Below are 27892 nucleotides of genomic sequence, written 5' to 3' on the forward strand. Positions count from 1 at the left end.
TGATTATTTCAATCAGGTTTTATCTCTGATATTTAGGAGCCTGCCTCCTGCCCTATCTTGACCTGGTCTAGAGGCAAAATAAAGGCAGAGTTCACACTATTACCACCACCATCATCATCACCACGACTACCACCCAAAAGCCTTTTAAGGGCTCAGTGCATTGCAATGGGCAGCTCCAATTTCCAAACCCAGAGAGCTACACAAGCCTGGTCTCTGCATGTATGGGCTGCAGCACTGGGTTAGGAATCACACTTCCTGCTCTACACTTAACTGTGCCACCTGAAAAGATTAAGTAACAAGTCAATCTCTCTGAGCTTCAACTGTAAAATAGGGATAATGTCTGCCCTTTCTCTTTCATTGATGTCTATCAGGTTCAAACTCCATGATAGGCAAGAAAGTGCTTTGCAAATTGTGAAGTGTGGTTCACAGGAAAGTAAGGGAGCTTTCTTCTCATGCAATCATGACAGGTTGGCAAAGGACATATTTGGGACACTAGTTTTCTACAATGGTGACGTGGGAGCCCACGTACATGGACTATGTGCTGGGCGTAGATGGGCTATGTGCTGGGTGTTGTTTTTCTCAGTTACACAGATGGATTTGTGCTCACCTAAGCCCGCCCTACCTCCCAGTTCACTGTCCCTTCTGATCAGGGGTGGAGACAGCAGGAAGGGACTGTGTTTACAGCATACAGAGGTCAAGGTTAAGCGTGTTTTGGAGGTAGAAAGGAGCATGTGGGTGTGTGGCTCCCCAAGTGGGCAGAGCGAGTAAGAATATGACATTAAAGGCAGTGGAGTCCTTAGAGAAGCTAAGCTCCCCAGGGGAGAATCTTTAACCTGGAGACTGAATACTTAGCCATTGAGACAGAGGCTAGGAAGGAGCTAGTGCAGACACAGGTGCTGGGGATGGGACCAGTGATGAGAAGCCCAAATAACTTTCCAGGGACCTCGGCAGGCCAAGACAGTTTGCTAACATAGGAATTCTCAGCGCGATCTTTGGTTTCTGTTGCTCTCCCCATCCCCCTTTCCCCTTCATTGGTAATCAATTTATTTAATCAAAGTATATGGCATTCCCTTGATAAGGATGAACAAGAGTGATCCACAGCACTAGGTTCCAAACTCTTGACTTTTACAGTTACCTCACTGAACTTTCCCCAGAGTCCCACTAGGTAGGTGTGTTACCCCTTTTCACAGATGGGGAAACTAGGCTTACAAAGGCTAAATAACATGTTCAAAGTCAGCCAAGTGGTAAGTGGCTATATGCATCTATATTCAAACCCAGATTTTCTAGTACCTTCTCCCTTACACTGCTGTGTTTTTTAAGTTCCTCTTGCCCCCCACTTTCACGAATCTAATGTGTGTGTATTTGTTGGGGTGAGGAAGCTCTGGACTGTTTATCTGCCTGAAAACACCTAGACACAGAATTTCCAAGCCCAGGAGGGACCTCAGAGGTCATTTAATCCAACTTATTTTGCAGATAGAGAATCTGAGGCCCAGAGACAGGAAGTGACTTCTCCCACATCCTCTCTGTCGATTTTGTTGTCTCAGAACAGTTGTCTTCCATTCCTACTCCTGCCCTGCACTCACTCTGGGTAAGCCAGGATGCCTTTTCCTGCAGGTACCTCAGCCAAAATAATAGTTACCATGCGCTGAGCATTCATCAGCAAACGTTTACTGGGTGCTTACTATGTACTGCGAACACTCAGAGGTGTTGTGAATATGATGAACAAGAAAAACGCTGCCCCTGCCCTCTAGAGCTTTCGTGGTTAATGGGGGTAGAAAGGAAATTAACACAGGTAACGGAGGTGTGGTAGCGTTTCAAATGGAGCTGTCAGGAAGCCTGACCACCTGGTATATACCAGCTGCTTAGTCCTTTAATTTTCACGACATTCCTCAGAGGCTGTGACCTGATCTCCGTTTTGACGACAAGGAAACCGACGCTGAGACGGGTAAGAGTGGCAGTCAAGTCCAAAACTCCTAAGCCCCACTTCTTACCAGCCCCCTTCTTACCAGCCCCCTTCTTACCAGCCCCCGTAGAGCGGCCACTGCCACCGTCGGGCCCTGGATGATGAAACCCGGGGCGAGGACTGCACCATCTCTCAGCCTGTGTCCTTGCAGGTGTTGGGGGAAGGGATGTAGGCGGGAATGCAGGATGCGCTTCCAGGGAGAAGCTGCAAATAGCTCTAAATTCGCAGAAGTTTGAGAAGGGCAGACCCCGCCAGGACCCGTCCGGGCACCGCATCCCCTCTGCCAGACAAAAGAGCCCGCCCAGCCTACAGCAGAGCCAGACCACCGCTCCCGCCTCTTGCCCGGCCCCCGATCAGGCCAGCGCGCGGCACTATGGGACTTGTAGTTCTACCAGCTCTCCACACCTGCTACGAAAACAGACTAGGGAACTACAAGGCCCAGGAGCCAGCTGGCAGGCCCGGGCGGACTCGCCGGCGGTGGGTGTGCGAGCGCAGGAGCCGTGTAGTGCGGGAGCTGGGATGCGGCTGCGGGCGCCAGAGCCGAGGAGCAGCTCCAGGCGCGCGCTCTAGCCGGACTAGAAGAGGGGGTGGCCAGGTGGCGACAGGCACGTTGCATGCATGCATTGGGAGCAGACTTTGCAAAACCCCTGTCGTGCGGTGCTTTGGCTCTGCAGCGGCGAGGTGCAGGGTCCGAGTCGACGGGGGATGGGCACCCGTCCCAGAAGCCAGGCTGGCACCGCTAGCTGAAAGAGCCCTTGGCTGGGCTTGGGGACGGGTGTCGGCGTGCCCGCCTTGGGCTGTGCGTGACGTGTGTGTTCTCTTCTCCTTTTTGTCCCAAGGTTTCTCTGGGCGGGCGCGCGATGCAGCGGGCGGCGGCGCTGGTCCGGCGGGGCTGCTACCCCCGGACCCTCGGCCCCTGGGGCCGTGGTCAGAGCAGCGCGGCCGCCGAGGCCTCGGCCGTGCTCAAGGTGCGGCCCGAGCGGAGCCGGCGCGACCGCATCCTTACGCTCGAGTCCATGAACCCGCAGGTGAAGGCGGTGGAGTACGCGGTGCGGGGACCCATCGTGCTCAAGGCCGGCGAGATCGAGCTCGAGCTGCAGAGGGTGAGCGCTGGCTCCAGGGTTCGTGGGGCGGGAGGGCCCTGGGAGGCTAGGGGGCACTGGTGGGGGGGGAAGAGTAGCAGCTGTCCCCTGCTGGGGTTCGCCCGCTGGACTTCCTCCCACCCGCGTGGCCAGCTCTTTCATTCGGCCCACCTTGGCTAAAACGATAGAATGCCCTCCCCCCATCCCTTTACCCGCCAGTGCCTGGCACCTGGCACAAAGAAAGGCCCTCAGATACGGTTCACTTGTTGAATTGAATTCATCAGTTATAATTGAGCTGCCCTTAGTGCCAGGCACTGCCTGCTATGTGGCCGTCCTACCCGCGTGGAACCAAGATCCATGGGGGGGTAGGGGTGGGGGTGAGGACGACAACAGGCAGTAAAGAAAGAAACCAGAATTTCAGAGATCACATTAGGTACCAGGGGAGGGAGGAAGGCTCTGAGGAGACTTAGGTTTGCTCACGAAGATTTTCTTTCTCTGTCTGAGACCTTTTGGGTCATTTTGCCAGTAATGATTCCCTGACAAAAGTGGAGTTGTTGCAGAGTGTCCTGCACAATTCCTTCCCTTAGGCCCCCTTTGGAACCCTGACTGACAGTCATATCTTGTTCTCCCAGTGGGTAGCAGAGGCTTGGGCCTTTTGGGCCTTGGTAGGGTGGCCCTGCGACGTTCTTCCTCCTGGTGGCCGGCTGGCTGGGACCTTAACTTGAGTTCATAGCTGTGTGTAAAGTGACCACACACCCAGTAGTGATTTCTGCCTCCCTGCAACCAGGGCGGCTGGGGTGGGTGTAAGAGATGCCCCTGTAGGATACCAGAGTTCTAACCCAGGTGGAATTCAGGAGGCGGAGTCAAGAGGGTAATGTAAAAAAAAGTAAACACTCCTAAGATTTGTAAGAACTGATGACAGCAGTCACCCAGCTGCTTGCCTAAGATAGTTCTAACCCAGAAGGGGGGAGGGTTCCTTGATCTCGCTCTCACAGGCACCAGAACTGGATGTCTTGGGGGTGAGTTGGCCACTTAATGTTCTTTGAATGCATGGGAGGAAGCCGTGGTGGGACCGTTACATTAACGTGGGGACTTTGGGGGGTTGATGAGCTCATGGCTCGCTGAGACCTTGTTGGGACACTCAGTTCTGCTGACTCAAAACAGTGAGTTGGACAAGTCAGAGTCCAGTGTCTCCCTCTGACTCCTTGCAGGGCTAAGTTTAAAGCTTGGCCCACAGAAGGCTGGCTCGGTTTCTGTGCCTCCCTGTCCCGAAGGTGGGCCACAGGCAGAGAAAACGGGCTTTTGCTGCTCTGCTCCTTGCTGATACCTGGCAGACTCTAGCTGGCCCTCCTTAAGACAACAGTCTCCCTGATAAGGCTGAGATTAAATTGTTTCCGGTTTATCATTTTACAACTGATTTTTCTGGTTCCAGAACTTGTAGGGGTTCCACGGATTATCTCTGCCTGTTGTTAAATAGCAGCTTGCGTGTGGGCTCCATGAAGTACAAGGATGATTAAGGCAGAAGGGGACACTGTCTTTGCCTTCAGGGATCTGATTGCCATATTGTCCTCTGGACCTGAGCTTCTCTTCCCCCAATTCTTTAAGGATTGGTGAGATTTTTTTAGCAGGCACAGAAAATGTGAGAGCATTCCAGGTGGAAGGAGGGCTGTGAGCAAAGACAGAAGGTTGGGAAGTTCTGGGCATTTGGGGAAGGGAATTGGTGCTATTTGGAGAGCACTGTCTGGCAGAGAGATATGGTAGATGAATAAGATGGAAAAGGGGGACTGGAGTCTTGTGTGCTGGGCTCAGGACTTTATGGTGCAAAGTTTAGTGTGCAATGGGGAACCAGGATGGTGTTCCAACAGGGTATGGCTCCATCATTGAGGTGGAGAAATTTCTTGGTCATTTGGGCTGGAAACACCCTGTGATTTCTAGGACAGATGGCCCCACTGCCATGTTCTACCCCTGAGTACGTTGAGACATTCTTTCTGTCCACCTACATTCTCCGGTGCTTTCGTTCAAATTCATCCCTTCTTATTCTCTTCTCACTTGGTCGAATCTCAGTTGCCTGATTCTTGGTGCTGGAGATAATAGCCCCAGCCAAGCCAGCATAGCCTTGCTTAAACCTTTCATTCTCTAGAGACAGCCTCTGCATTCTGCTAGCTTAGACAGTGGCCCTTCTGAGAGAGCCATATTTTCCCAGTCTTTTTTTTTTTTTGGCTTGGCTTGGCTTGCGTTGGCTTTGCACAGCTTCGTTTTTTTCTACCTCCATTTTGAACTCTAATGATCAAAACCGGACTGATGTTATTTTAAAGGGTTCGATTTGGTTAGAGATGGGATTTGTAGAGAGTTGAGTGACTTGGGGTAAATCTTCAATCCTTTCTGGGCTTTGGTTTCCCTAGTCCATAAAAGGAAGGTCGGGTGGGCCCAGGGTTTTCCCCCAGGTCCTGACTTTTGTGCCTTTTTGTCCATCTGAAGACCTTTAAGCTGCCTTATGGAATCATTTCACCAGGTGCTCTGTAAATAGTACCGGCTGATTGGCTGGACACGTGGCTCTGGTTTTTTTTTTTAACCTCTTTATTGAAGTATAATTGCTTTACAATGGTGTGTTAGTTTCTGCTGTATAACAGAGTGAACCAACTATACGCATATGTATATCCCCATATCCCCTCCCTCTTGCGTCTCCCTCCCACCCTCCCTATCCCACCCCTCTAGGTGGTCACAAAGCACTGAGCTGATCTCCCTGTGCTATGCGGCTGCTTCCCACTAGCTATTTTACATTTAGTAGTGTATATATGTCAATGTGGCTCTGGTTTTTGACTGTGGGGTGGCTTGCCAGGCAAGTCTCGTCTATCTTGCTTGGTGGTAGGAGTGGAGGAGAATGTTCAGGAGAGCCTGAAGGAGGAGGGGCACTTGACTAAGTGGGTGTGTGAAAGGGACCATTCTCCTCCAGCCTGGGCTGTGTGCTCTCAGGGAGGCCCTGTTTCTCCCTGACAGCAGCTCTAAGTGGGAGAACCTATCAGCTTTTCAGATCCTGGTGTTCATTGGGAGCAGCATTTAAAAATAAGCTGCCATTAGTAGGAGTTTTGAAAAGATCTGTCTGTTCCTCCTCAACCTACTTCTTTTTCCCTTGTTTTATTGGGGGAAGGGAGGAGGTTGGCATAAGTGGAGACAGGAAGGCTTCTGTTTGTAAAAGTACACAGAGTCAGGGCAAAACATTTACGAAGGGAAAAACTGAATACTGTTAACATCAGTGTGTGCTGCATCTAAACAGTAAAAGTGGAGAATGCTGTACCACCTCCTTATCGTTAGCTAAGAACTAAGTCTGGAAACTCTGGATGTGCCAAGCACAAGAGGTGAAATCTCATCGGTAATTTTCTTTAGAGCTTAGATGCTATCTTAAAATAAAGAAATTTGTAGTGTAGGCTTCCATCTGGAACCCTCCACCCACCCACCCTGCCCAAGTCACCAAGGACCTGCATCCTGGGCTTTGCCTTTATGTGCTGTGGGCCTCAGACAAGTTACTCAGAGCACCTTGGCCTCAGTTATTCCTCTGCAAAATGAGCCCAATTTATTTCTCCTAAAGACTAGTTGGAGATGTTTAGTGATGATGCTTTGAACAGCTAGAAACCAGTCAGAACTCTTTTTTTTTTTTTTTTTTGGTCCGCACTAAATGGCTTTTGGGATCTTATTAGTTCCCCGACCAGGGATTGAACTTATGCCCTCAGCAGTGAAAGTGTGGAGCCCTAACCACTGGACCGCCAGGGAATTCCCCAGTCAGAACTCTTAAGAGTCTTCATTTTCAAGATAATGAGAGTTGCTTGGGTAGAGTGCCAGGGGTCACTCTTTCCTTGCCTTCCCCTTGAGTCTCTGGGTCTAGGAATGTGGGGTTTGCTCTCCTGCCTGGGTCTTAACCTTGCTATCTTGAATTATCCTGTTTGGAGCTCATTCAGCTTTCATCCCTGCAAACCTCAGCTTCTACGGTTGACCCTCCCACAGGCCCCTAGACTTCAGGAACCTACGTCCAGCCTTCCCTGCTTCCATGGTTAGGAAACTCAGCCCTTGGAGCTCCCACCTCATCTCTTTTTTTTTTTTTTTTTTTGCGGTACGCGGGCCTCTCACTGTTGTGGCCTCTCCTGCTGCAGAGCACAGGCTCCGGACGCGCAAGCTCAGCGGCCATGGCTCATGGGCCCAGCCGCTCTGCAGCATGTGGAATCCTCCCGGACCAGGGCACGAACCCGTGTCCCCTGCATCGGCAGGCAGACTCTCAACCACTGCACCACCAGGGAAGCCCCCACCTCATCTCTTAATCACAGGCCTGTATAGGTTTGGCTCGGTTTCTTTCAGCTTTGCCTGTCATAATGGTTGGGGCCAGACCCTGTGCTGAGCCTCGGTTTCCTCAGCTGTGCAGCGCACCTGTTTTCAGGGACCCTGGGGACTAGCTGGGTTTGTCTCTGGGGCTTCCGTCTGGAGCTCTCTGTTGGACTTCCTGCCTGCCCAGTCTTGCTCATGGCCCTGGGGTCTTTTCACGTGGCCTTCCTGGCCTGGAGCCAGCTGTGCTCTCTCTCCCTTCTCTGAGTCCACTTCTTCATCAGCCTGGGCTCTGAAGGTGGTAGCCTCTCCTGTGTTGCCCCCTTCTGTCACAGAGCATGATTCATAAGTGTTTGTTGAAGGAGAGAGAGGCTCTCTAGGGACTCACCGTCCTACCAAACCTTCCCGCTCGCATGTCACATGAAATGACAGGAGCCACCCCTACCTTGAGGAAACTGCCTTGTGCCTGTTAGAATTGTCCATTGTCCTAATGCTGGGCCTGTGAGCTGGGAAGGACAATGCTAACTCCTTTTTCCTTCTCCCTGCTAACACCCTCTGAAATATGCCATCCCCAGAGCCTGGGGGCCTTCTCCTTGAGCCCTCCTTGAGCTGAACTGTGGGAAGAGAGCCCCCCTGTGTTGGCTCTCATCTCAGTGCCCCACAGGGAGGCAGCTCTGGGCAGGATGTGTGCAGATGAGTTAAACAGGTGGGCTCTAGGATGCTGGGAATTGAAACTAGAAAGCTATGTGCTGACCTGGCAGGCTCCCGGAGGGCGGGGCTGAGGTGAGGTTGCCATTGGGTGTGCGTGCAGGCCTGGATGAGTCACTGTGGGCAGGAGCCTGCCCCTGACTCCTTGGTATTTCCCAGCCCATGTAGATCTCAAGTGCCTAGATACAGGAGTCTCCTTTGTATGGTGGCCCTTGGCTGGGCAGGCTGGTTCCCTGCCCATTCAGAGGAGCCAGTTTCCCACCCTGCAGCTTGTCCATCATAGCGAAGTGTCTGGAGACCATAGGTACCCAGACCCGAGAGAGGAGATGCTCTATGCTCCTAGGCTGCTTGTTGGCAGGCCCCAGATTGGTTGAGCAGTGCAGGGTGAGGGCACAGGAAAGGAACATCCAGGGATCTGTTCCAGGCATTATTCTCTCCCTGCATTGGGCTGGCTGAGGGCCCGCAGCTGTGTGTTGTAGTTCCTGGCCCTTGACTGTGACACATTTACTCCCTACCGAAGAATGGGCTGTGCCCACACCATGGAAATCACCTGAGTTCAGCTAGCCAGCCCTGGGGGACCGTGGCAATTGAGTCAGGCTGACAGAGCGTCCCATGCCAGGAGCCCAGGCCAGTGCCAAGGAGTGGGTCAGGTCTGCCCCTTTGCACACAGTGGCCTGGATTGCTCCACCTGTGGGACGAGCCCTGAGGCCACATGCCCCGAAGCCTGTCTCCAGGGTGCCTGCCCTCACCCCAGCCCAGCCCTGGGCAGCAGGTGGTGCTGTCCCCCTGCCTTGGCCCCCTGAGACGTCTTTCCATATTGGTCAGCCCTGAAGAACTTGGTAAAAGGAGCAGGAGGGAATTAAAAGGCCTTTCTCCCCGCTACCCGCCACCAAACGTAGCTTTTGGAGACTTATCAGGCCCTGTTTATGACGGTCCAGTGCTGTTTCTGGGGTGCCCTCCTCAGCGCCCCATACCTCCTGGCTCCCGAAGCAGCTGGAGAATTTCTGTATGGGAGGGGCTGAGGAGTGGCAGATGAGGGTCAGGAAGACTTGTTCGGCAGGCAGCTGCTTTCATCCCTTAAGCCCACTGGTCTTTACTTAAGGGGTATATTACTGAGTTAAAAAAGGGAGAGTTTTCTAAAGTTGCTTTTATGCACACATTGTGTGAAATGGAGAAGGCAAGTGTCAGAACCATAGAATTGTACCTTTAAAATTTGTATTTAGGGTGCCTTTGGGGAAAGGGCAGCTGGAGATATGGAAAGGTGGCCAGGCATTCCACCCAGACCCCCTTGGTACTGCCACCCCTTGCCCCACTGCCTTCTTCCTCCACCATGACCCTTGTGACCTTGTTCCTGGTCCAGCTTTGTAAGATGATGATGTTTGTACTCTGCCAAGTGCTTTCATACTGTTTGTCTCAGATAATCCTTTCAGCTGCCCTGGGAGGTCCTTGAACCTGCTGTTGATTCTAACTCTTACAGTGGCTAATTCTGGATTTATCAGTGAGCTGCGTGGAGTTCCCACATTTCCAGATCCCCACAGTTCTCCATCCAAAATGCATTTTCTACTTAGCAGCAGCCGGGGTGTCCTGCAGTCACCTCCCCAGTGACATTGTTGCCAGGGTTTCCAAGTTCCTCCTCTCTCTGCCATCTCTGTTCTGTGCTAAACGCATTGCTCAGGCAGTGGCCTCAGTTTTGCTCTTCAGCCAGTCTTTTCATCCCTGACGCTTTTTTTTTTTTTCAATATGAAAATCAGCCCACATTCTTCATCCTGCAAAGACAGGGTTGCAAGAGAATGACCCCCAAGAGGTCCCTGCTGATCAGTGTCTTCTGGAGGGGAGGGTGGCTGCAGTGCCCCAGTCATTCACTTAGGGTGGAGGTGGAGCTGCGCTTGGGGGGAGGGAGCCGGCAGTTGTGGGATCCTCTCCCTGATGTTTTCTGCTGCAGACCCCTCCCTCCCTCCCACCACATTTGCCCCAGGGTCAGCGTGGACCTGCAGCTGCCTCAGGGTGCTCTGGCAGCCCAGGAAGCTCTTCTGGCCTTCTCAGAAAATGGGTAACCTTTTGAAGCTTTAATTTCCTAATCTGTAAAAAGGGTTGTATATGGGTTGGCCGAAAAGTTCATTCGGATTTTTCCATAACATCTTATGAAAAACTGAAAAACCGAAACCAATTTTTGGGCCAACCCAATACTGGCCCTTCCTCATAGGGGTGGTTGTGAAGGTCAAATGGGACCAAGCATGTCAAGGGCACTGGGCCTGACACCTGGCAAGGCTCAGAATAGGGCTGCTTATTAATATCCTGTTGAGCATTGCTTGGCCTCTGGAATCCAGGGTCTGAGAGTCACTAAGTAACACCTGTTGCTTTCTCTCTACTCAGGGTATCAAAAAACCATTCACTGAGGTCATCCGTGCCAACATCGGGGATGCCCAAGCCATGGGCCAGCAGCCAATCACCTTCCTCCGACAGGTGAGCTGGCCCTCAGGAACAGAGGCCACTGGGACAGCAGGGAACCAGCCAGCCAGGCCCATTACATTACCTCTGCCTCCTTGCCTGTCCAGCTCCCTCAGGACACAGCAGACACCAGGATCCCACAGGGAGGTGCCATTGAAGTAGCAGCCCCTCCAGTGCCTGATGTCCCCACTGGTTCTCTCCCTGTCTCCTCCCCTTCCAAAGCTGTCTAAAATTCCTAAACCCATTTTGAGGATGCTCTAGTATACAAGGCTCCCAGGTGCATGGTCCTGGATGCTGAGTTTGGAGCTGGGTTGGTGAGGGCATCAGAGAGTAGATGGGAGAGGTAGAGGCCCAGTGGGCTGGGAGATGGTGCGTGGGGGTCCAGGTATGGCTTCCCAAGTGAGAATCCCCAGGTTTGAGTGTTGGCTTTGCTGCTTACCAGCTGGGTGGCTTTGGGCAAGTGGAGATCACCAGACACTGCCTCAGAGGACTGCTGGGGGACTCCATGAGATGGAGAGTGTGAAGGCCCTCAAGAGGCACATTGCAGTGTTTCAGTTTGAGTGCCAATTGCAAGGATGCTGCATGGGCCAAAACTGTGGGATTGGTGGGCTAGAGGGGAAAAGATAAGGTGGGAGAGTACTCCAGGGCCTGCTAGACAGAGGTTGGAGACCAGCTACAGCGAAAGCTTTTCCCTGGAGAAGGAATGGGGCAAAATTTGGTCCTTGTGTGGTTAAGGTTGGCAGGCTGGGGCAGGCAGCAAAGCTGAGTGCTGAATGCCCTGGTCTTTTCCTGCCCGTATTTCCTGCTGCAGGGACTGGCACACAGGAGGGGCGATCCTACCCTGCTCCCTGGGTGGAGGGTTGTTGGGGGCCCCGGGGCCTCAGCCTTCAGCCCCTCAGGGAATTCACACAGGGTATGGGGGAGAAGAACCAAGGCTGGCAACGACCTCAGGAACATCCACTGCATGGACTCCCATGGCCACTGTTGCCGACCTCAGGAGCGTGCCAGCTGCCCATGAATGTCAGAGGCCCCAAGCTGGGCCCGTGGGGAGGAAGTGGATCAGACAAGACAGAGAGGCTCTGCCAGGGAAGTGGAGCAAGAGGAGGTCAGAGCATCCTGGTTGTCCTGGAAGCTCGTCCTGGAAGCACACAGCTTAGGAGAGGAGAGGCCCAAGGTGGCTTCCCCCTGCAGAGGGTCCCCACACGTGCCTGGGGCGCCTCCTGTTGCCTCAGCCTTTTCTGGCTGGCTGGCACACTCCCGGATCCAGCCCTGCCACCGGCTGTGGCAGCCCGGCCTCTGCCACTTGGTGCTGGCCTCCTCCAGCCTTCACAAGCACCCCAGGGAGGAGGGCAGGCTGGGTCACTGCCTATTGCACAAATCTTTTTGAAGAAAAGCCGGGCTCCAAGAAGCCTGCGCCCGCCCAAAGTCCCCCAGCCGTGAGCCACAGCCTGCCTCAGTGCTCCTGGCATCGCTCTTAAGCTTCCAGCTTAGACTTGCCTGGTGAGCGGGGGTTTGCCAGCACTTTTGCGAACATTTCCTTGCTTAATCCTCTTAATTTGTGAGGTTAGGGTGATTTTCTGTGTTACAGAGGTGAAAAAGCTGAATCGGTTTTCAGTTCTGGCCAGGAAAAGGGGTGATGGGGGGGTGCTCAGGCTGTAGGCAGAGGTCTGTGCAATCCTGTCATCTGGGGTGCACCTGCCTCCTCAGCCCCAGCCCCCTGCTCTGGAACCCCTGGTTCTTGTGGCCTTGGGTATGTGAGCTGCTGTCCTTTATGGAGGAGGTGGGGCAGAGTAAGCAGCCTCCTTCTGTCCCCTGGCTCCTCGGAGGGTGGTGGCCCACCCTCCGCCCAGGCCCAGGTCATCATGGACCTTGCCTCCTCACCATCTCCCTTCCACTGCAGAGCATCCACTGTCCTCCTCCCCGCCTGTCCCCAGGCCCCCACAGGCTGGGGCCCTTGTGGAGAGGCCTGTGAGGGCACTGTCCCTCAGAGTTGTCATCTCACACCGTCGCCTGCCCAGAGTCCTTTGTGCCCCTCCGGGGTGGGCGGTGCTGGGAGCCCAGCCCATGCCTCTGTTCCTCCAGGTGATGGCACTCTGTACCTACCCGAACCTGTTGGACAGCCCCAGCTTCCCAGAAGATGCTAAGAAACGAGCCCGGCGGATCCTACAGGCTTGTGGCGGGAACAGCTTGGGTGAGGCCCCGACTTGCCAGGTCCCAGCGGGCATGAAAAGAACGTGTGTTCTCAGCGTGGGCCTGGGCCTCGGCCCAGAATGAAGGGTTACACGTTGAGTGAGTGTGTGAATGTGTGTGGTGGCTGACGTGCAGAGTAAATGACAATGTTCTTCTTGTCTGTGCTCTGTCAGCCTCTTGTTTGCTGAGCTTATGGGGTCGATGCCATCTTTTGGTGGATTGGGGCACTTCAGGCGCAAGAGCCTGCATTTGGCGGGATTTGGGGTTTACACTGGGAGCTGGCTTTGATGCTGAGCCCACCCTCAGAGCAGAAGGTTGAGCCCAAGACAGCCTCCGAAGCCGGAGGCCAGAGGGAGGCACATGCCCCGCTGGCCCGGCTTCTCACTTCCCTGTGGCCACGCTGTGAGGTGCCTGTGGCCCCCTTTTGGTGGTTTCCTTGCTCTGAAGGTGCCGCCCACCCGCCCCCAACTTGTATGTTATGTTCCCGTCACCGGACTGTGCTCCTTTGTGCTGGAAGCCCAGGCCCAGCCTCGGCCCCCAGCACCAGAGGGCTCCGTGGAGGAAGGCCCTGTAGATGTGAAAATGATCTTCTCTCCCTTCCCTGCTGAGATGGATTTCCAGCCTCTGGGCCTCTGGCTCTTTGTTCTCATCTCACGTTCTTTTTCCTGTTTATTTTTGCTTCATTCCTTTGCCCAGTGCCTACATAGGGAATCCAGCTTCCTTTGTCCTGAGGAAAATCGTTGTCCTTAGGGCTTTTTTAGGACTAGTGCCTGAATGTTTCAAAACATGGGACGGGGATTCTTGTGGCTTGTTCAGCAGGGGATCAGCCACAATTGGCATCTCTGTCACCTCCCTGCCTTTCCCCTCCCCCTTTTCTGCTCTGTCCCTTTATGGAGAGTCCTATGCTTACTTTCCTGGCTGTGGTCACCCTACCAGCCCTCTGTCCAAGTTTGTGTCCTTCACAGTGTCCCTCTCAGGAAGGGGCCAGCTTCCCTGCCCGCCAGCCTGCTTGGCGTGTGGGCCAGCACCTTGTGTGGCAAGGACTGAACCACAAGCTGGCAGAGGCCAGCCCAGAGGCCTGGCCTCCAGGCTCCTTTCCTCCTGCACCCTCTGCCCAGCCCAGAGGACAAAGGCGCTTCTCGAAGACCCATGGCAGTGGGCCTGAGACTCCAGGAACTGCAACCCGGAGGTGGAGGGAGGGGGTTTGCTCTTGCATATCTGATGTCAGTGTCTGGGGAACGGGGAGGGGATTTTGTTCCATGCACTAAGCCTCATCGACAAGTTTTGTTCTGTGTCAGCCAGGGCTGGGAGAATGGCATTGGGAGGCCATGTCCGTGTGAGTCAGGACTGTTGGCCTTTGGGGTTTTGGGAACCTGCATTGAGTTCTGTCTGGGGAGCTCATGAGGACAGGTGAGGTAGGTGCTCTCTGAGCCTCTTTCCTCATCCTTGAATTAGGAGATACTTTGTACCCACCTCCCGGGCTTGCAGGAAGGTTGGCATTTGTGCCCCTTGTCAGGTGTGGAGAAGCCCCGCCCTGGAGGTCACTACCTGTTCCTGCCCATCGTTGGGGGAGGGGCAGTGTCCTGGCCAAGACTGGGACAATGGGGGGGTGGTGCTCTGTCAACTAAGGCTTGGGCAGCCTGAGCACCTGCCCACAAAAATAAAGGAAATGGAAAATGTCAGTATGCCCAGGGCTACCCTGGCCCACGGAGAGATTATAAAATGTGTACACAAGGTCTTAGGGCTCACCTGTACGTGTTTTTATCATGCCCTTTAAAATTATTTCTTACTGGGGCTCCATTTATTTTTTGTTTGATGAGTAATCCAGTTCTCAGGCTGTGTCCCGGATCTTAAGTAGGATTGAGGTGAAACCTAGACACACCTGGGGGAGGTGGGAGCCAGGAGATAACGCCCTCGTCAGGCTCCTCTCTGAGCCCACGCCGTGTACCAGGCGCTGCTCTAGGCCCTGAGGGACACTGGTGAACAAGGCAGGTGGAGTTTCTGTGCTTGTGAAGCTCACTGTCAGATTTGGGAAAAACAAACATTAAAAAGAATTAACACAGAAACATAATCCCCAGTTTTCATGAGTTCTTAGAGAAAGAGCAGAGAGCTGTGGGGTTATAACAAGGGATTCTAATGTAGAGGGAGGGTTTAAGGAGAAACTGGCATTCAAATTCATGTGGAAGATGACTAAGAGATTCTGTTAATGCACACCAGACAGAGGAAATGGTGTGTGCAAAGGCCTTGAGGTTTAAGGCTGAGTGTGATCGAGTGAAAGGGTCTGGGTGCGATGGCGCTGGGGGTTTGGCAGATGGTGCCAGTTTGTGGGCAGTGGGAGGCAGGTTGCCATGGGTCCCAGGGCAGAGTCCTACACAGGGGTATGTGCTCTACAGCGATGAACAGAAGAAATAGGTGATGGTCCCTGCCCTCAAGTCAACATGGGGAGGCAGGGGTTCATCTGTATAAAATAAGATAACTGGAGAAATCACAGACTGGGAGAAAGGCTGGGGTGGGGCCCTATCTCAGGCTTCCTAGAGAGAGACTAGGTCTGAGCTGTGAAGGATCAGTGTGGTTCAGAGCATAACAGAAGGTGGAAGTCTGTGGCTGGCAGGAGCAGGGAGCTTGCCCGTGGGGGAACGTCTGGGAATTCAGGGAAGCAGGTGAACTAAAGGCAGGAAGAAGAGGAGGCTTAGCTGGTGTGGAAATGGCCAGGCCTCATGGAGTGGAGGGGAGGGCACTGAAAGAAGGCAGAGGGAAATAGGGAGCCCAGGAAACTTTCTGAGCATGGGAGCTCAAGAAATATCAAATAAGACATCCAGTAGAAGAAGGATTCTCTAACACCGGCTTCTGTACCTCCCCACTTTTTTATTTGCAAAATATTTCAGATGCATTCAATACCCCAAATAATGTGACAAGGCTCTGTACTCACCACCCAGGTTTGATACGTGTTAATGTTTGCCACTTGATCCTTAGAGAAGTGGTCCAGCCTCCTTCCCCCCTCCCCCACCCCCACTTACAACTGGTCAGAGGGGAAAGGCCAGCCCAGTGCTGCACAGACCCTGAAACCCAGCACCTCCTGGGTGCTGGGCCTTGGATGCTGTGCACTGAGACCCAGAGAAGAGCTGGCCACTTTCCAGAGCTCCATCCTGCCTCCTGGTGGTGCTGTTGCAGTAGTCTTAGAAGGAATGAGCTGGTTTTCTTTAAATGTGTATAAAATTCAAATGGTATAAAAGGATATAGAGTGAAAGATCTGCCTCCCATCTCTGACCCCAAGCCTCCTGGTTCACTTCCCCAGAGAATTCACCTCACCAGTTTGAGTCTCCTTCAGAGAGATTTTGTGCATGTGCAGGTACCTATTTTCAGTTGCTTTTTAAAAACATAAGTAGTGGCTTGACATTTTGAAAAAGTTTTTATGCAAACAGTAAAAAGCACAAATATTAATGTACAGCACCTATGTGTGCACACCTGTGTAACCCCTGCCCAGATCACGACACTGACCATTCCCAGCATCACAAAAGGCTCCTCTGTGCCCCTTTGCAGTCAATACCCCCAAGCCCAAAGTGGTCACCACTGTTTTTGAACTTCATGTAAATGGTGGTTTGGATTTTGATCCAAATTGGCAGCCTGAGCATGCTGTTGGCATGGGGTGGGGGTAGGTGGGTCATGCCTCACAGCCCCAGGGGATCTGTGGTTAGTGCTGGTGAGGGTTCTGGATTCCTGGGCTGGCAGGCGGTGCCATTTTGGGGTGACCATTCTCTCAAGTTTTGTGGAACCATGTGTAGGCAACAGTGATGGAAGCGTAGCAGTCCCAGCTGTAATGGTACATACTGTCATAGAACGTGTAAACTCCAGTAGGGTAGGTAAAGCAGGTATGGGCACCATTTAACTGGTTAGAAGCCAGGGCCTGGAATAATGCTTGATGTGTAAGTAGGTTCTCAGCAAATACTGGGGGGATGAATGGATGAGTGTGTGGGTGGACAGATGAACAGAAGGGCAGGTGGGTGGGTGGGCAGGTGAATGGATGTATGGATGAATGGATGGGTAGCAGATGGACAGATGGTTGAGTGAGTGGGCAGCTACGTGGGTAGATGGATGGATGACGGGATGGGTGGATGAAGCCCAGATAGGTAGTTACGCAGCTTGCCACAGTTCCAGAGCCTAGAGTAGTGAGAATAGGGCCACACTGAGCCCTCCCTGACCTCCCCCTCCTTCCCACTCCCAGTTAATTATATGGATATCACAGACGCTATGGAGCCAGACATCCTGCCTCTAGTCACTGTCTTGCTTGCTGTCTTAACAGGATCTTACAGCGCTAGCCAGGGCGTCAACTGCATCCGTGAAGATGTGGCTGCCTATGTCACCAGGAGAGATGGTGGTGTACCTGCAGACCCGGACAACATTTACCTGACCACTGGAGCTAGTGACGGCATTTCCGTACGTGTGAGGGTAGCTTGTTGTTGTCCACTGTTCACCCACGTGAAGAACAGCCTTGCATGTTAGGGCCGAGTGTGTGAGCCTGTTAGCAGGGGGACAGCCTGGGAGGAGAGGTTGGCCTCCCTCTGGTCGCTGCTGTTTGCCCCACCCTGGTAGCCTGCTCTCCTTACCTTGTTCAGTCTTCATGAACCTGGGTACCCCTGCAGCCTCAGTTTCCCTCCAGAGTGGCACCAGCAGGTCCAGCTGGGAGGAGTCAGGGGTCACTCGAGGATGCCCGTCTTCCTGGCGACATTGGCCTTTCTCTCACTCAGCACATACGGTGTATCTGCTCTGCGAGGCACTGTGCCAGGTGCTGGGGAGACAAACACGTTTGGCCTCTGCTTACACATCAGTGCTGGATAAGACTGGCATTAATAGCACATAAATACATGTCAAATCTTAAGCTTTCAGTTTCTCTTCTGGAAGAGGACAAAGTGTTACAGGAGGGAGCAGCAGGGACTCTGACCTGGGGGGCTGGGGAGGGCAGGAAGGTTTCTCCAAGGAAGGCTGAACAGATAGAGATCTGGAAGCTGCGTACCTGTGAACTCAGGAAGGCAGGGGAGAGACAGGTTCGGAGCAGAAGGTCAGCATATGTAGAGGCCTTGAGTTGGAAGGAGGCTGTGTGTCTGGAAACAGCATCGGGGGGACGAGCACACATGGTGAGGGCCAGTTACCAGCAGTGGGCTGGGAAGCAGGTGGGGCCTTGTTGTCCTGAGAGCCTGGGAGCCACTGAAGGATTTGAAGTAGGCGGAGGGACATAATTATATTTAGGTTCTTAAGCTTTAAGTGTGGCAGGAGGGGGCATAATAGATGTAAGGGAGTGTTTAGGAGGCAAGAGAAAAGGTGGCTTGGGCTGGGGATCAGCCGTGGAAGAGGTGACGAGGGGCTGGTATCAAGTGTTCCATAGCGGAAGGGGCTGAACCCAGGGCCTGAGGAACCTGCAGCCTCCCTTCCCTTCCAGTACCCTGCCCCCGTGCCCAGTCAGTGCTGAGTGCCATCCACTCACTTTGTTCTCCCTACTCAGGGAGCCTGTCCTGTCTGACCCTTCCTGTAATGGAGTTATCTTTGTCTGTGTCTCTTGACTTCCAAGGCTCCTGTTTTTGTTGTTTGTTAAATGCTTTAGTCCTTTCCTAAAGCCTTTCAAATGCATTAAACTCTTCCTGGAACCCAGGAGGAAACTGAGGCCCAGAGACCTTAGGTGGTCTGCCTGCTCTAAGTCAGCCTCTTGTGGCATTTGAGATTCTAGTGTTGGACTCAGGCTCCCAACCATGGCATCTTCCACCGTGTTCTGCCAAGGCCCGTCTCTATTCCCAGATAAGCCCAGGTATAGGTATAGGTTCCAGAGGAGGGTTGGGGGAGGGGTCCTCAAGATTTAGTGAAAGAATCAAGTCATTGCAGTTTTTAATCCAGTGGCATTCTTGCAGCAAGGAGCCGAACCTGAGAAAGGAGCTAAGTCTGTGTAAGGTGGGGACTTGCCCAGAAGAGTTTGGGCTTATTAATCCAGTGAATTATTGCCACCTCCACCAGTGCCCCACAGGACTCCCCAGGCCTGGTTTCTCAGGAATCCTATGAACCTAGGGCGCGCTCAGCTTTGGAAACAGCCAGGTTGAAGCGCCACCTGGTGGCCATAGCTGGGTATTTTATCCCATTTCAGCAATCCCTTGTTCAGGGGTCTGTCCAGCCTTGGGCACTGATAGCTACCGACCAGACAGATTCCTGGGCTCCACCCAAGACATACAGAATGAGTTTCAGGGGTGAGGTCAGAATAATTCTGAGACAGGGCCAGTTTGTGGACTACTGCTTTAAAAGACCTCTTTAAAAAATACTAACAAGTATTGCGTGTTAAACTACATACCATGCACTGTACTGAGAACTTTAAAACATTTTGCTTATTTCTCACAGCAGACCTCATTTTACAGATGAGAAAAGTGAGGCTCAGGGAAGTTCAGCCACTCCCATGGGGCTGCACTGGAGGCAGGCAGTGGAGTGGCTGGTGAAAGGCAGGGTTGGGGCCTTCCAGCTTGCCTGCTGCTGGTCAGCCCCCGCGGGTGGGAAGTGGCAGTGGCCTTGCAAGATATGACTTCTCGGTTGCAGACGATCCTGAAGATCCTGGTCTCCGGGGGTGGCAAGTCACGGACGGGTGTGATGATACCCATCCCGCAGTACCCCCTCTACTCGGCGGTCATCTCTGAACTCGATGCCATCCAGGTGAACTATTACCTGGATGAGGACAACTGCTGGGCCCTAAACGTGAATGAGCTCCGGCGGGCCGTGCGGGAGGCCAAAGAGCACTGTGACCCCAAGGTGCTGTGCATCATCAACCCCGGGAACCCCACAGGTCTGTGCTTTACTACCTTGCCAGTTTCTTGGGGAGCAGGGGCCGGGTGGCTGGAGTACTGGATGTCTGGACACTAAAGATCTAAGAAATGATGAAGTCCTCTTTGCTCCCAGGTTCCCAATCCAACTTCAGATTTGCTAACCTAAAGCCATAAAATTTGCTGCAGACCACCTTAGGAGGTGAGCAAATGCAGGCATTTTCCTGGGCAGGGTTGTATTAAGACCAGTTTTTCTCCTGTTCTTGCATTTGCAAAGAATCTTCTCTTTGAGGTCACGCACAAACCGTCACCATTAATCATAGGCCTCATTTTACCCTTACTCCTACTTGTTTTTCTGAACCAGTTTTCAGATTGCTGGTGTGTGCGTTGTTTTTCTTTGACACAGCATTACTGTGTACTTTGAGGCCTGAAAAGGAAATGCCATATTAAAAACAAAAGCGAACAAACCAAAAAAACCTGATTCCAGAAGTTGAAAATCACTCCTAATTTTGCGTATTTTTCTTTTTTAAAAAAAATGCACAGTTCTGCCTGTTTTGATCTTTCCAGGCTGCTGGCTTCATGTGCCCCCAATGCTATTCGGATGCAGAGAACAAGGGCTCCTCTCTCCTCCTTTGTTGAGATAAACTGGGTCAGGGCCAAAGCGTGGTGGAGTTGATTGTGGAATCTGTTTCTTGGGAACATCAAATGATGCTTCAATCAGCTGAAAGCGCCACTTGAATTCCTGAGCGCAGAAAATGGGTGCAGCTGCCCTCCACCCTGGTTTATTTACGCCAACTGCTTGGGGGAAGGGATGAAGGGTCTAACCCTGGTTCAGTAGGAAAATGACAGAGCTGGGTTCTCAATCCTGGTTGCACATTAGAATCACAAAGGGAGCTTTTAAAAATGTTAAAGGCCAGGCTGCACCTCAGAATCTCTGGGGATGGGGCCCAGGCATCAATATTCTGTGCAGCTGAGGATGAGAAACACTGCCCTAGGATGATCGTTCTAAAACTTTAGCTTGTTAAGAAAAAAACAAACTGCTGGGCCCCACTTCTAGGTATTCTGATGTAATTAGGCTGGAGTGGGGCTTGACAATTTGCATTTCTAACAAGCCCCCAGGTGATGCTGATGCTACTGGTCCCAAACTTGGAGTAGTAGGCCCTACATCTTAGGAAATACTCTGTATACCTAGTTTATATCATAGGGTTGGTGACTTCTTGGCCAGGTGCTAACATAAATCTTCACCTGGCTGTCCTGGGAGAAATAACTGCACTAGAGACTTTCCTGTTTTAGGTCAAAGGTGGGGGAGTCATGTGAGTATATGTTAATATAAGCAGTTTTTTTGGGTTTTTTGGCCATGCTGCACAGCTTGTGGGATCTTAGCTCTCCGACCAGGGATTGAACCTGGGCCCTGAGAGTGAAATCACTGAGTCCTAACCATTGGACCATCAGGGAATTCCCTCTCTGGGGTCTTAATGGGTGAAAATCAGCTATTGGAAGATGGGGGATGGAAAAATAGAAACCTACCTGTGATAACCATGTATCTTGCCTGAACCACACACTGTGACCACTTTGGCTAAAAGGTATCAAAATGGACTGGGATATAAGTGGCTAACAGGGCTCTTTGGGATTCAAGACAGAAACTCATCTTAAGACTTGAAGGGAGTGGATCTGTGACGTCCAGGGTAAAGCAGCACACTTGAATCAGCGTCATTGTCATAGGAACCCCAGGCCATTTCCCAGCTCTGCTCTTCTCTGGGTTGGAATCCTTCTCAGGAAGCATCTGTCCTGGGAGTGGCCTTCAGCAGTTCCAGTCATTGCCCAGCACCTAAGCGTCCTCCACAGAGAGCCTTGCCTATAGTTTCAGCCAAAGCCACAGGCCAGACTCTCATTGGCCCACGTTGACCAACCTGCCCGTGCCTGACCTAGTTAAATCACTGAGGCTGATTGGCTGGGTCTGTATCCCATGTCCCTTGCTGGAGTTTAAAGAGAGGGAGTTCTCCCTGGGACAGCTGAGTGTTGTTGCTCAAAAAAGGGCAGAATGCAGGGCTGGTGCAAGCAACAGGTATCGCCATTAGTTTGTGGGAAATTCCTTTGGCCTGGCCTCTGGGAAGGGGCACTTAGACCTCTCCCTAGCTTTGAGGCCTACAGCAGAGCCACCTCTTTTGTGCAGTGGGCTCATGTCTCCCCCTGCTGGGCACAGCTGTGCCCTGCCCCTCTAGAGCCTATGTGACTCTCCTCCTGTACCACCATGTGTGTTTGTCCATCCATTGGCTCAGCAGGCATGTTCTGACTGACTCCTTCGTCCCAGGCGAAGACTGGAGAGAAGTAAGCTCTGTCCTTGTCCTACAGTTTGCATCGCTCATATCACAGGGATTATTTGCGCACAGCAGGTCTCCTTTGCTCTCCCGAGCTACAGGCTTCCTGAGGCCTGGCCCTTACTCAGTTCTCTCAGCACTCCCCCTGGCAGTATGTACACATGGTTTGATGCTCTTGGTGCTCAAACCTTTGCTTGCATTCTAACAGGATACACTTTGTGGGATGGCAGCCCTGGGAGAGAAGACCAGCAGCATTTTTAGGCAGGCTCAGCCCCCTGGATAGGCAGCTCCTGTCTGTCTGTGGGAACAGCAGCTGGTTCCTTGTAGCATCCAGGGCTACTACCCTTCCTAATTCCCAGAGCCATGAGCTTGCTTCATAGGAAGCCCGGTTGACCCTTTCTTGGCAGGAGACAGGTTGGTCCCTTAGGAAAGGAATTGGTTCATTGCTTAGACAGTTTAAGTCTGAAATTCTGGCTGAATCATACCATACTCTTATAAGATACATCTGTATATTTTTTCTAAGACTTATTCTTGTTATTCTTACATGAACAAGAATATAGTTATTTTTAACAAGAAGGTAACATACTCTACATACTGGTTTGCATCAAGATATAGATGCATATATAAATAACATGTGCACATACATACACACATAAATATATACATATATGTAACATCCATAGATGCACATTTATGTATAGTAAAGAAACAGCCTTTTGTGAGAAGTCAGCATGCCTGACTAGTGCTTTCCCAGAGGCTATGTGAGCACGTCAGACAAGCCAGTGCCACACTTACAGTGGGCCTCAGGAAATATTGGGAAAAGGTTCATTTCTACCTTGTTGCATTTGTTCCTTTCCCCACCTAAACCCACAGTATTTCCTGTGAACTGATGGATGAATATTTTGCTGCTGGCTGGCACTCATTTCTCTAAGATGGATGAAATGTTGAGTCAAGCCCTGAAGGGAGACCCTGGCAGGGACACTGCGGGTACCCGGAAGCATCCTCAGAGGGCAGCTCCCATGTAGCTGCTGACAGGAGAAGCCAGAGCTAGCAGGCAGGCTCATCTCATTTAGAGCTTATTCCACAGTATTTACCGGGGCCCTGCTGAGTGCTGGCTTTGAGGGTCAGCACCGAGCCCACAGACCTTGTCCCTGCCTCACGGAGCTTGTGTGGGCAGAAGGTGTAGCCAGTGCAGTTCTCCTGGTGTTGCCGCTGTGGGGTGAGGAGGAGAGTGGGGCTGAATGATTAAACTCCTTCAGTTTAACTTTCCTGCTCTTTATGATGTTGTCGTGCCTTCTTGCCCTCCAGCACAGATTAATACAAATATACCCCCTCCACACACACACACCTCCAATAAGAATAGCAAGAAGGTTGGGTGTGAAACACTGCTCCCTCCACGTACCCAGCTTAAGTGAGTCAGAGGGACGGGGCTGACCGTCGGGGCTCCCTGGAGGTTGACTGAACCCCCCGAGTCACAGCAGCTAGGGAGGGTGGTCCCACAGGGTCCTGGGGAATACAGATACCTGAGCGATTCTGGTTGGGGTTCTTACCTGGGGACAATTTAAACAGCATTACAACCTACCTTCTGCTTTTGTTTGGGGACTTTTTAGGTCAGGTGCAGAGCAGAAAGTGCATAGAAGACGTGATTCACTTTGCCTGGGAAGAGAAGCTCTTTCTCCTGGCTGATGAGGTAAGAGCAGCCTTGGCTCTCAGAGGTGAGGGTGCACTTTCTCTTCTGGGAGAGGGAGCCAGGCCTGGTTTTTCTATAGCCAGAGAGAATTTTCTAGGTGTTTGAAAGAGAGATTCTAACAAGGTTGAGGATGTTCAGTGTTACACCCTGTGAGACTGACCAAAAATCATCCCAACATTGGTTTGGAATCTTGGTTATAAGTTTCAGAAATCTAACCCAAACTACTTTAAACTTGAAAAGTAAAAAGGTGGTAGGGTCTCAGGAGTGGGGCTGGATCCAGGGACTCAAACCACATCTTCCACCTCCTTTCATTCCGTCCTGCTGCCTTGGCCTCACACAGGGGCCTGCTATCTTCGCAGTCTAGAAAGAGAGCATTTCTTCCTGGTGGTTCCAGCAAAAGTCTCAGAATTGAGCTTCACTGGTGCAGCTTGGGTCAAATACCCATTGCTGAGCCAATTACTGTGGCCCCGTGGTTGCAATATGCAAACTGACCAGGCCTGGACACGGGGCAGTGTCTCTGCCCTGTGCCCCCAAACCTGCAGAGAGTGGGGGGGTGTTGTTCACTGAGGCAAATTCAGGGCCTCTTTCTCAAGCAAGGAAAGTGGGTGCTAGGTGGGCCTGATGCTATGTCCTGTGAGGAGGGGAGTCTTAATTAACCCCCCACAGCTGCTGCTTCTTGAACCCCAGTTCTGGAGACAAGGCATGCCCATTCTTTTCCTGCAAGGAAAGAAATGAAAGACCCGTCATATCCTGTTTTCATTTCTTCATTGCTGCATGATTTCTAGTTAGTCGTAGCTTCTAACACACAAGCTTCATTTCTTTGCTTCTCAGCACCTGCACCGCCCCGCCCCACACACAGAGCTTACCCACCAAATTGTTGCCGTGATAATAGCAGATGGACCTAAAATGTTCATTTCTATAGGAGAGAACGTACAGCAGAGTGACCTGGTGCACAAACCTCTTCCCTCAGGGGCTGGGAAGGGAGGGGTGGGGGAGGAGGAAGCTCTGCCTGGCTTGTTGAAGGTGCAGCTGGCTTGACCCTCCTGCTGACCCACAGCACTCCAGAGAGCCTCGGTTTCCCTGATGTCCAAACTGGGTATGGGACGCTCATCTCCAAGGGCAGATGGGACGCTTGCCTGCGGCGCGCTAGACTGTGTGGGGACAGGGAGGCGCTGCTCGCTCCAGTGTGGGGGCTGCTCGCTCCAGTGTGGGGGCTGCTCGCTCCAGTGTGGGGGCTGCTGGGTCCTGTGTTGGGACTGTTTGGTCCAGTGTGGGCGCTCTTTGGTCCAGTGTGGGGGCTGCTGGGTCCAGTGTGGGGCTGTTTGGTCCAGTGTGGGTGCTGTTTGGTCCAGTGTGGGGGCTGCTGGGTCCAGTGTGGGCGCTGACAGCAATGGTGGACAGAGAGCTGGGTGAGTGCCGTGACGTGCGGAGGGTACACAGTTAGCACTTCAGGTGCGGAGGTCAGGACAGGTACACGAACTGCTTTCACCACTCATTGACGGAAGTGAGCATCACACTCCGGGAGGAAACCTGCTTGGGCAGGTGGGGTACTTGATGTCATCACTGGCACATGAGGCAGAAAGGAGATCTGGAGACTGGGTGGGAGAATCCAGTGGGCATGCATCCCGAGGCCTTCCCTCCTTGCTCTTCTGTAAGGTTCCCTCAGGCATGTCTGGCTTGGCAGTGGTGTCCGAGGCTGGGCTTCACGGCAGGCTGCCTGGCTGCAGTTTGGCCTGGAGCACCTGTGCCCTCCCTCAGCCAGCGCCTAGGTGGCTCAGGCTTCTGGGGGACTTGGCGATGACTGTCTCCATCCCGTCCCCTCCTGCAGGTGTACCAGGACAACGTGTACTCTCCAGACTGCAGATTTCACTCCTTTAAGAAGGTGCTTTACGAGATGGGGCCCGAGTACTCCAGCAACGTGGAGCTCGCCTCCTTCCACTCCACCTCCAAGGGCTACATGGGCGAGTATGTGGGCCCCCACCTCCCTCCCGCTGCCCCTGGGCCTGCTTGGTCCCTGTGCTTCTCCGCCCTGCCCCACCTCAGTCTGCTGGACAGAGACAGCTGCCCTTATCCACCGACTCTGCTGATCTAAGAAGCAGGAGGAGACAGACCACACCTCCCCAAAGGGAGCATGGTGGTGTGAGGACAGACCTTGTGCAAGGGCTCGTGTAAAATAAGGCTGTGATGAAAATGAGAACAGGACTCACAGCAGCTTCCAACGCTAGTGTTTTCTGCCAGCCATGTCGCTGTTGCTCTGACATTGACTGAACCCTGAGGGCCAGGGAAGGCAGGTTGAGTGGACAAATGCTGTCAGGCCAGTAGGGCAAGCTCTGTGTGCAGGAGCTCTGTATGCACCCTGCCTCAGCACTATGTGACCTCTGGGGCCAGAGTCAGCTTCAATCCTGTATTCATTCATTCAGCTAATATTTATTGAGCACATGCTATGAGTCCAGTACTGATCTCGGCACTGAGGTTATAGCAGTGAGCAAACCACAGCCAACCCTGCCCTCACAGAGTTATGCTTCAGTGAGGAGAGAGAGGCAATAGACAAATGAATATCACATGTCAAGTGGGCAAAAATAATTAGAGAAGAGATGGGAATGCCGAGAGGTGGGGTCTAGTCACTGAGGAGTTGGCTTTTGACTTAAGACCCAAGGGAGGGGTTGTGGGGAGCTACACAGATGTCTGAGGAAAGAGCATTCCAGACAGAGGGAACAGCACGTGCAAAGGCCCTGAGGTGGAAGGAGCAGCTGTTTGAGGAGTGGCAAGGAGACTAGAAAGGAGTGAGAGAGAAAGTGGCAGAAGTTGCGACCAAAAAAAGTCATAGGAGGCCAGATCACCCGGGCTACTTAGGTTATTTTTTACTTTTACTCAGAGTGAGATGGGAACCCTTGGAGGGTTTACACAGAGGTGTGACTTCTCCTGACTTATGTTTTACCAGATTCTCTGGTTGCTGTGTGATGAGGGTAGGGACAGAAGTGGGCATTCGAGTCAAAAGGCTGTTATGGTCCAGGGGAGATATCGTGGGCCAGGGTAGAGGTGGGGAGAAGATGTTTGATCTTGGATATGTTTGAAGGTGGAGTTGACAGGTGTTGCTTGATGGAAAAGGTGGGTGTGAGAGAGGGAAGTCTCGGATGATTCCCAAGTTTTTTGTTCAAACAGCAGGAAGGATAGAGTTGTCATCAATAGATGAGGATTGCTGTGTGTGAAGCAGGTTTTGGGGTAAAATTAGAAGTTGGTTTTGGATGTGTAGAATTTGCAGATGCCTATTGGATGTCCAGATGGAGATGGATGTGTGAGTCTGCAGCTCAGGGCTGATATCCAGCTGGAGATTAAAGTTTGTGAGATGTCAATGTATGAGTTGTTAGACAGATCTCTGAGCCTGGATGTCTCACCAGGGGTGAGTATAAATAGAGAAGAGGTCCAAGGACTGGGCCCAGGCCCTCCCTGCTCAGCAGTTAGGGGAGGAGAGGAGGAACCTACAAACTAGACTGAGATGGAAAGGCCAGTGTATTTACAGCTAAGGACATTCATTCCCCAGCGTTGTGGGAGTTCTGCTTTATGCCAGGTGTCAGGAGGAGGTGTGGAGGCCAGTGTAACTGTGAAGCTTCAAGAAATATTTTAGCCAGGTCAAGGGAGCTGTCCCCTTGGGATGGTCACCCAACTGTTCTTGGCTATATTTGATGTGGGCAGGGGTTGATCTATGCTGGTCTTTCTGGTCTACCCCAGTAGTGATGCTGTCTCCTTGCTAGGCTTTCATGTGTTGTGTAGCTCTTTTCCTAAACAAATATGTTCTCCATTAACTCATTTTTCAAACTCAAGTGTGTTTGTCACATACCCACCCATCTTTCCATCTGTGTTACTGATGACTGTTTTAATGGTAATACCCTGGATGTTGGTAACCTGAGGTGGTATCCTGTTGCCCTCAGATCCTGATTACCTAGGATCAGACTGATTTGCCCAATTTGATATTCTGCTCATCAGCAGAGAATAAAGGAGAAAGTTTCTTCTTTCAGCTTTGTTACAGGAAACATTTCCGAGATGCCAGAATTTATCTTCCCTCATTGGAAAAGCGAGTTGAGGGATCACATGGGGATCTGTCTCTGCCAGTTCATTCTGCAGCCTGATCCCAAAAGTGTTTTATCGAGTGTCTCATCATATCAGCTGCTCTGAGGTTGTGTGGGTGTGGTACACGTACAGAGGAAGGCAGGAGCTGATGCCTGCGTTTCTGTGCTTATTAGTCTGAATATTATCAATCACAGTCCAGAAAGTGTGGCTGATGGAGCTGATTTCGTTCTGAAAGGTTTTTGTTTTTGTTTTTGACTGTATGATCTTAGCTTATTTTCATGAGATTTGACTGTATATCAGTCAGGATGCTTTTGGAAATACGTAAC

At 52.1% G+C, this 27892-nt stretch overlaps 1 protein-coding gene across 1 annotated transcript in view; it reads left to right on the plus strand.

The window, feature by feature from the left end:
• The first annotated feature begins 2413 nt into the window (after positions 1 to 2413).
• Positions 2414 to 27892, plus strand: part of GPT2 (glutamic--pyruvic transaminase 2) — a 34701-nt gene continuing 9222 nt past the window's right edge. Inside the window, exons 1-8 of the mRNA XM_060129854.1 lie at positions 2414 to 2568; positions 2803 to 3066; positions 10438 to 10527; positions 12595 to 12703; positions 17003 to 17136; positions 19270 to 19513; positions 23419 to 23498; positions 25327 to 25463. Of these exons, the coding sequence (XP_059985837.1) occupies positions 2824 to 3066; positions 10438 to 10527; positions 12595 to 12703; positions 17003 to 17136; positions 19270 to 19513; positions 23419 to 23498; positions 25327 to 25463 (1037 nt within the window). The 5' untranslated portion in view covers positions 2414 to 2568; positions 2803 to 2823. The remainder of the gene's footprint in view (positions 2569 to 2802; positions 3067 to 10437; positions 10528 to 12594; positions 12704 to 17002; positions 17137 to 19269; positions 19514 to 23418; positions 23499 to 25326; positions 25464 to 27892) is intronic.

The sequence above is a fragment of the Lagenorhynchus albirostris genome, chromosome 19 (genome assembly GCF_949774975.1).
Source record: "Lagenorhynchus albirostris chromosome 19, mLagAlb1.1, whole genome shotgun sequence".
NCBI lineage: Eukaryota > Metazoa > Chordata > Mammalia > Artiodactyla > Delphinidae > Lagenorhynchus > Lagenorhynchus albirostris.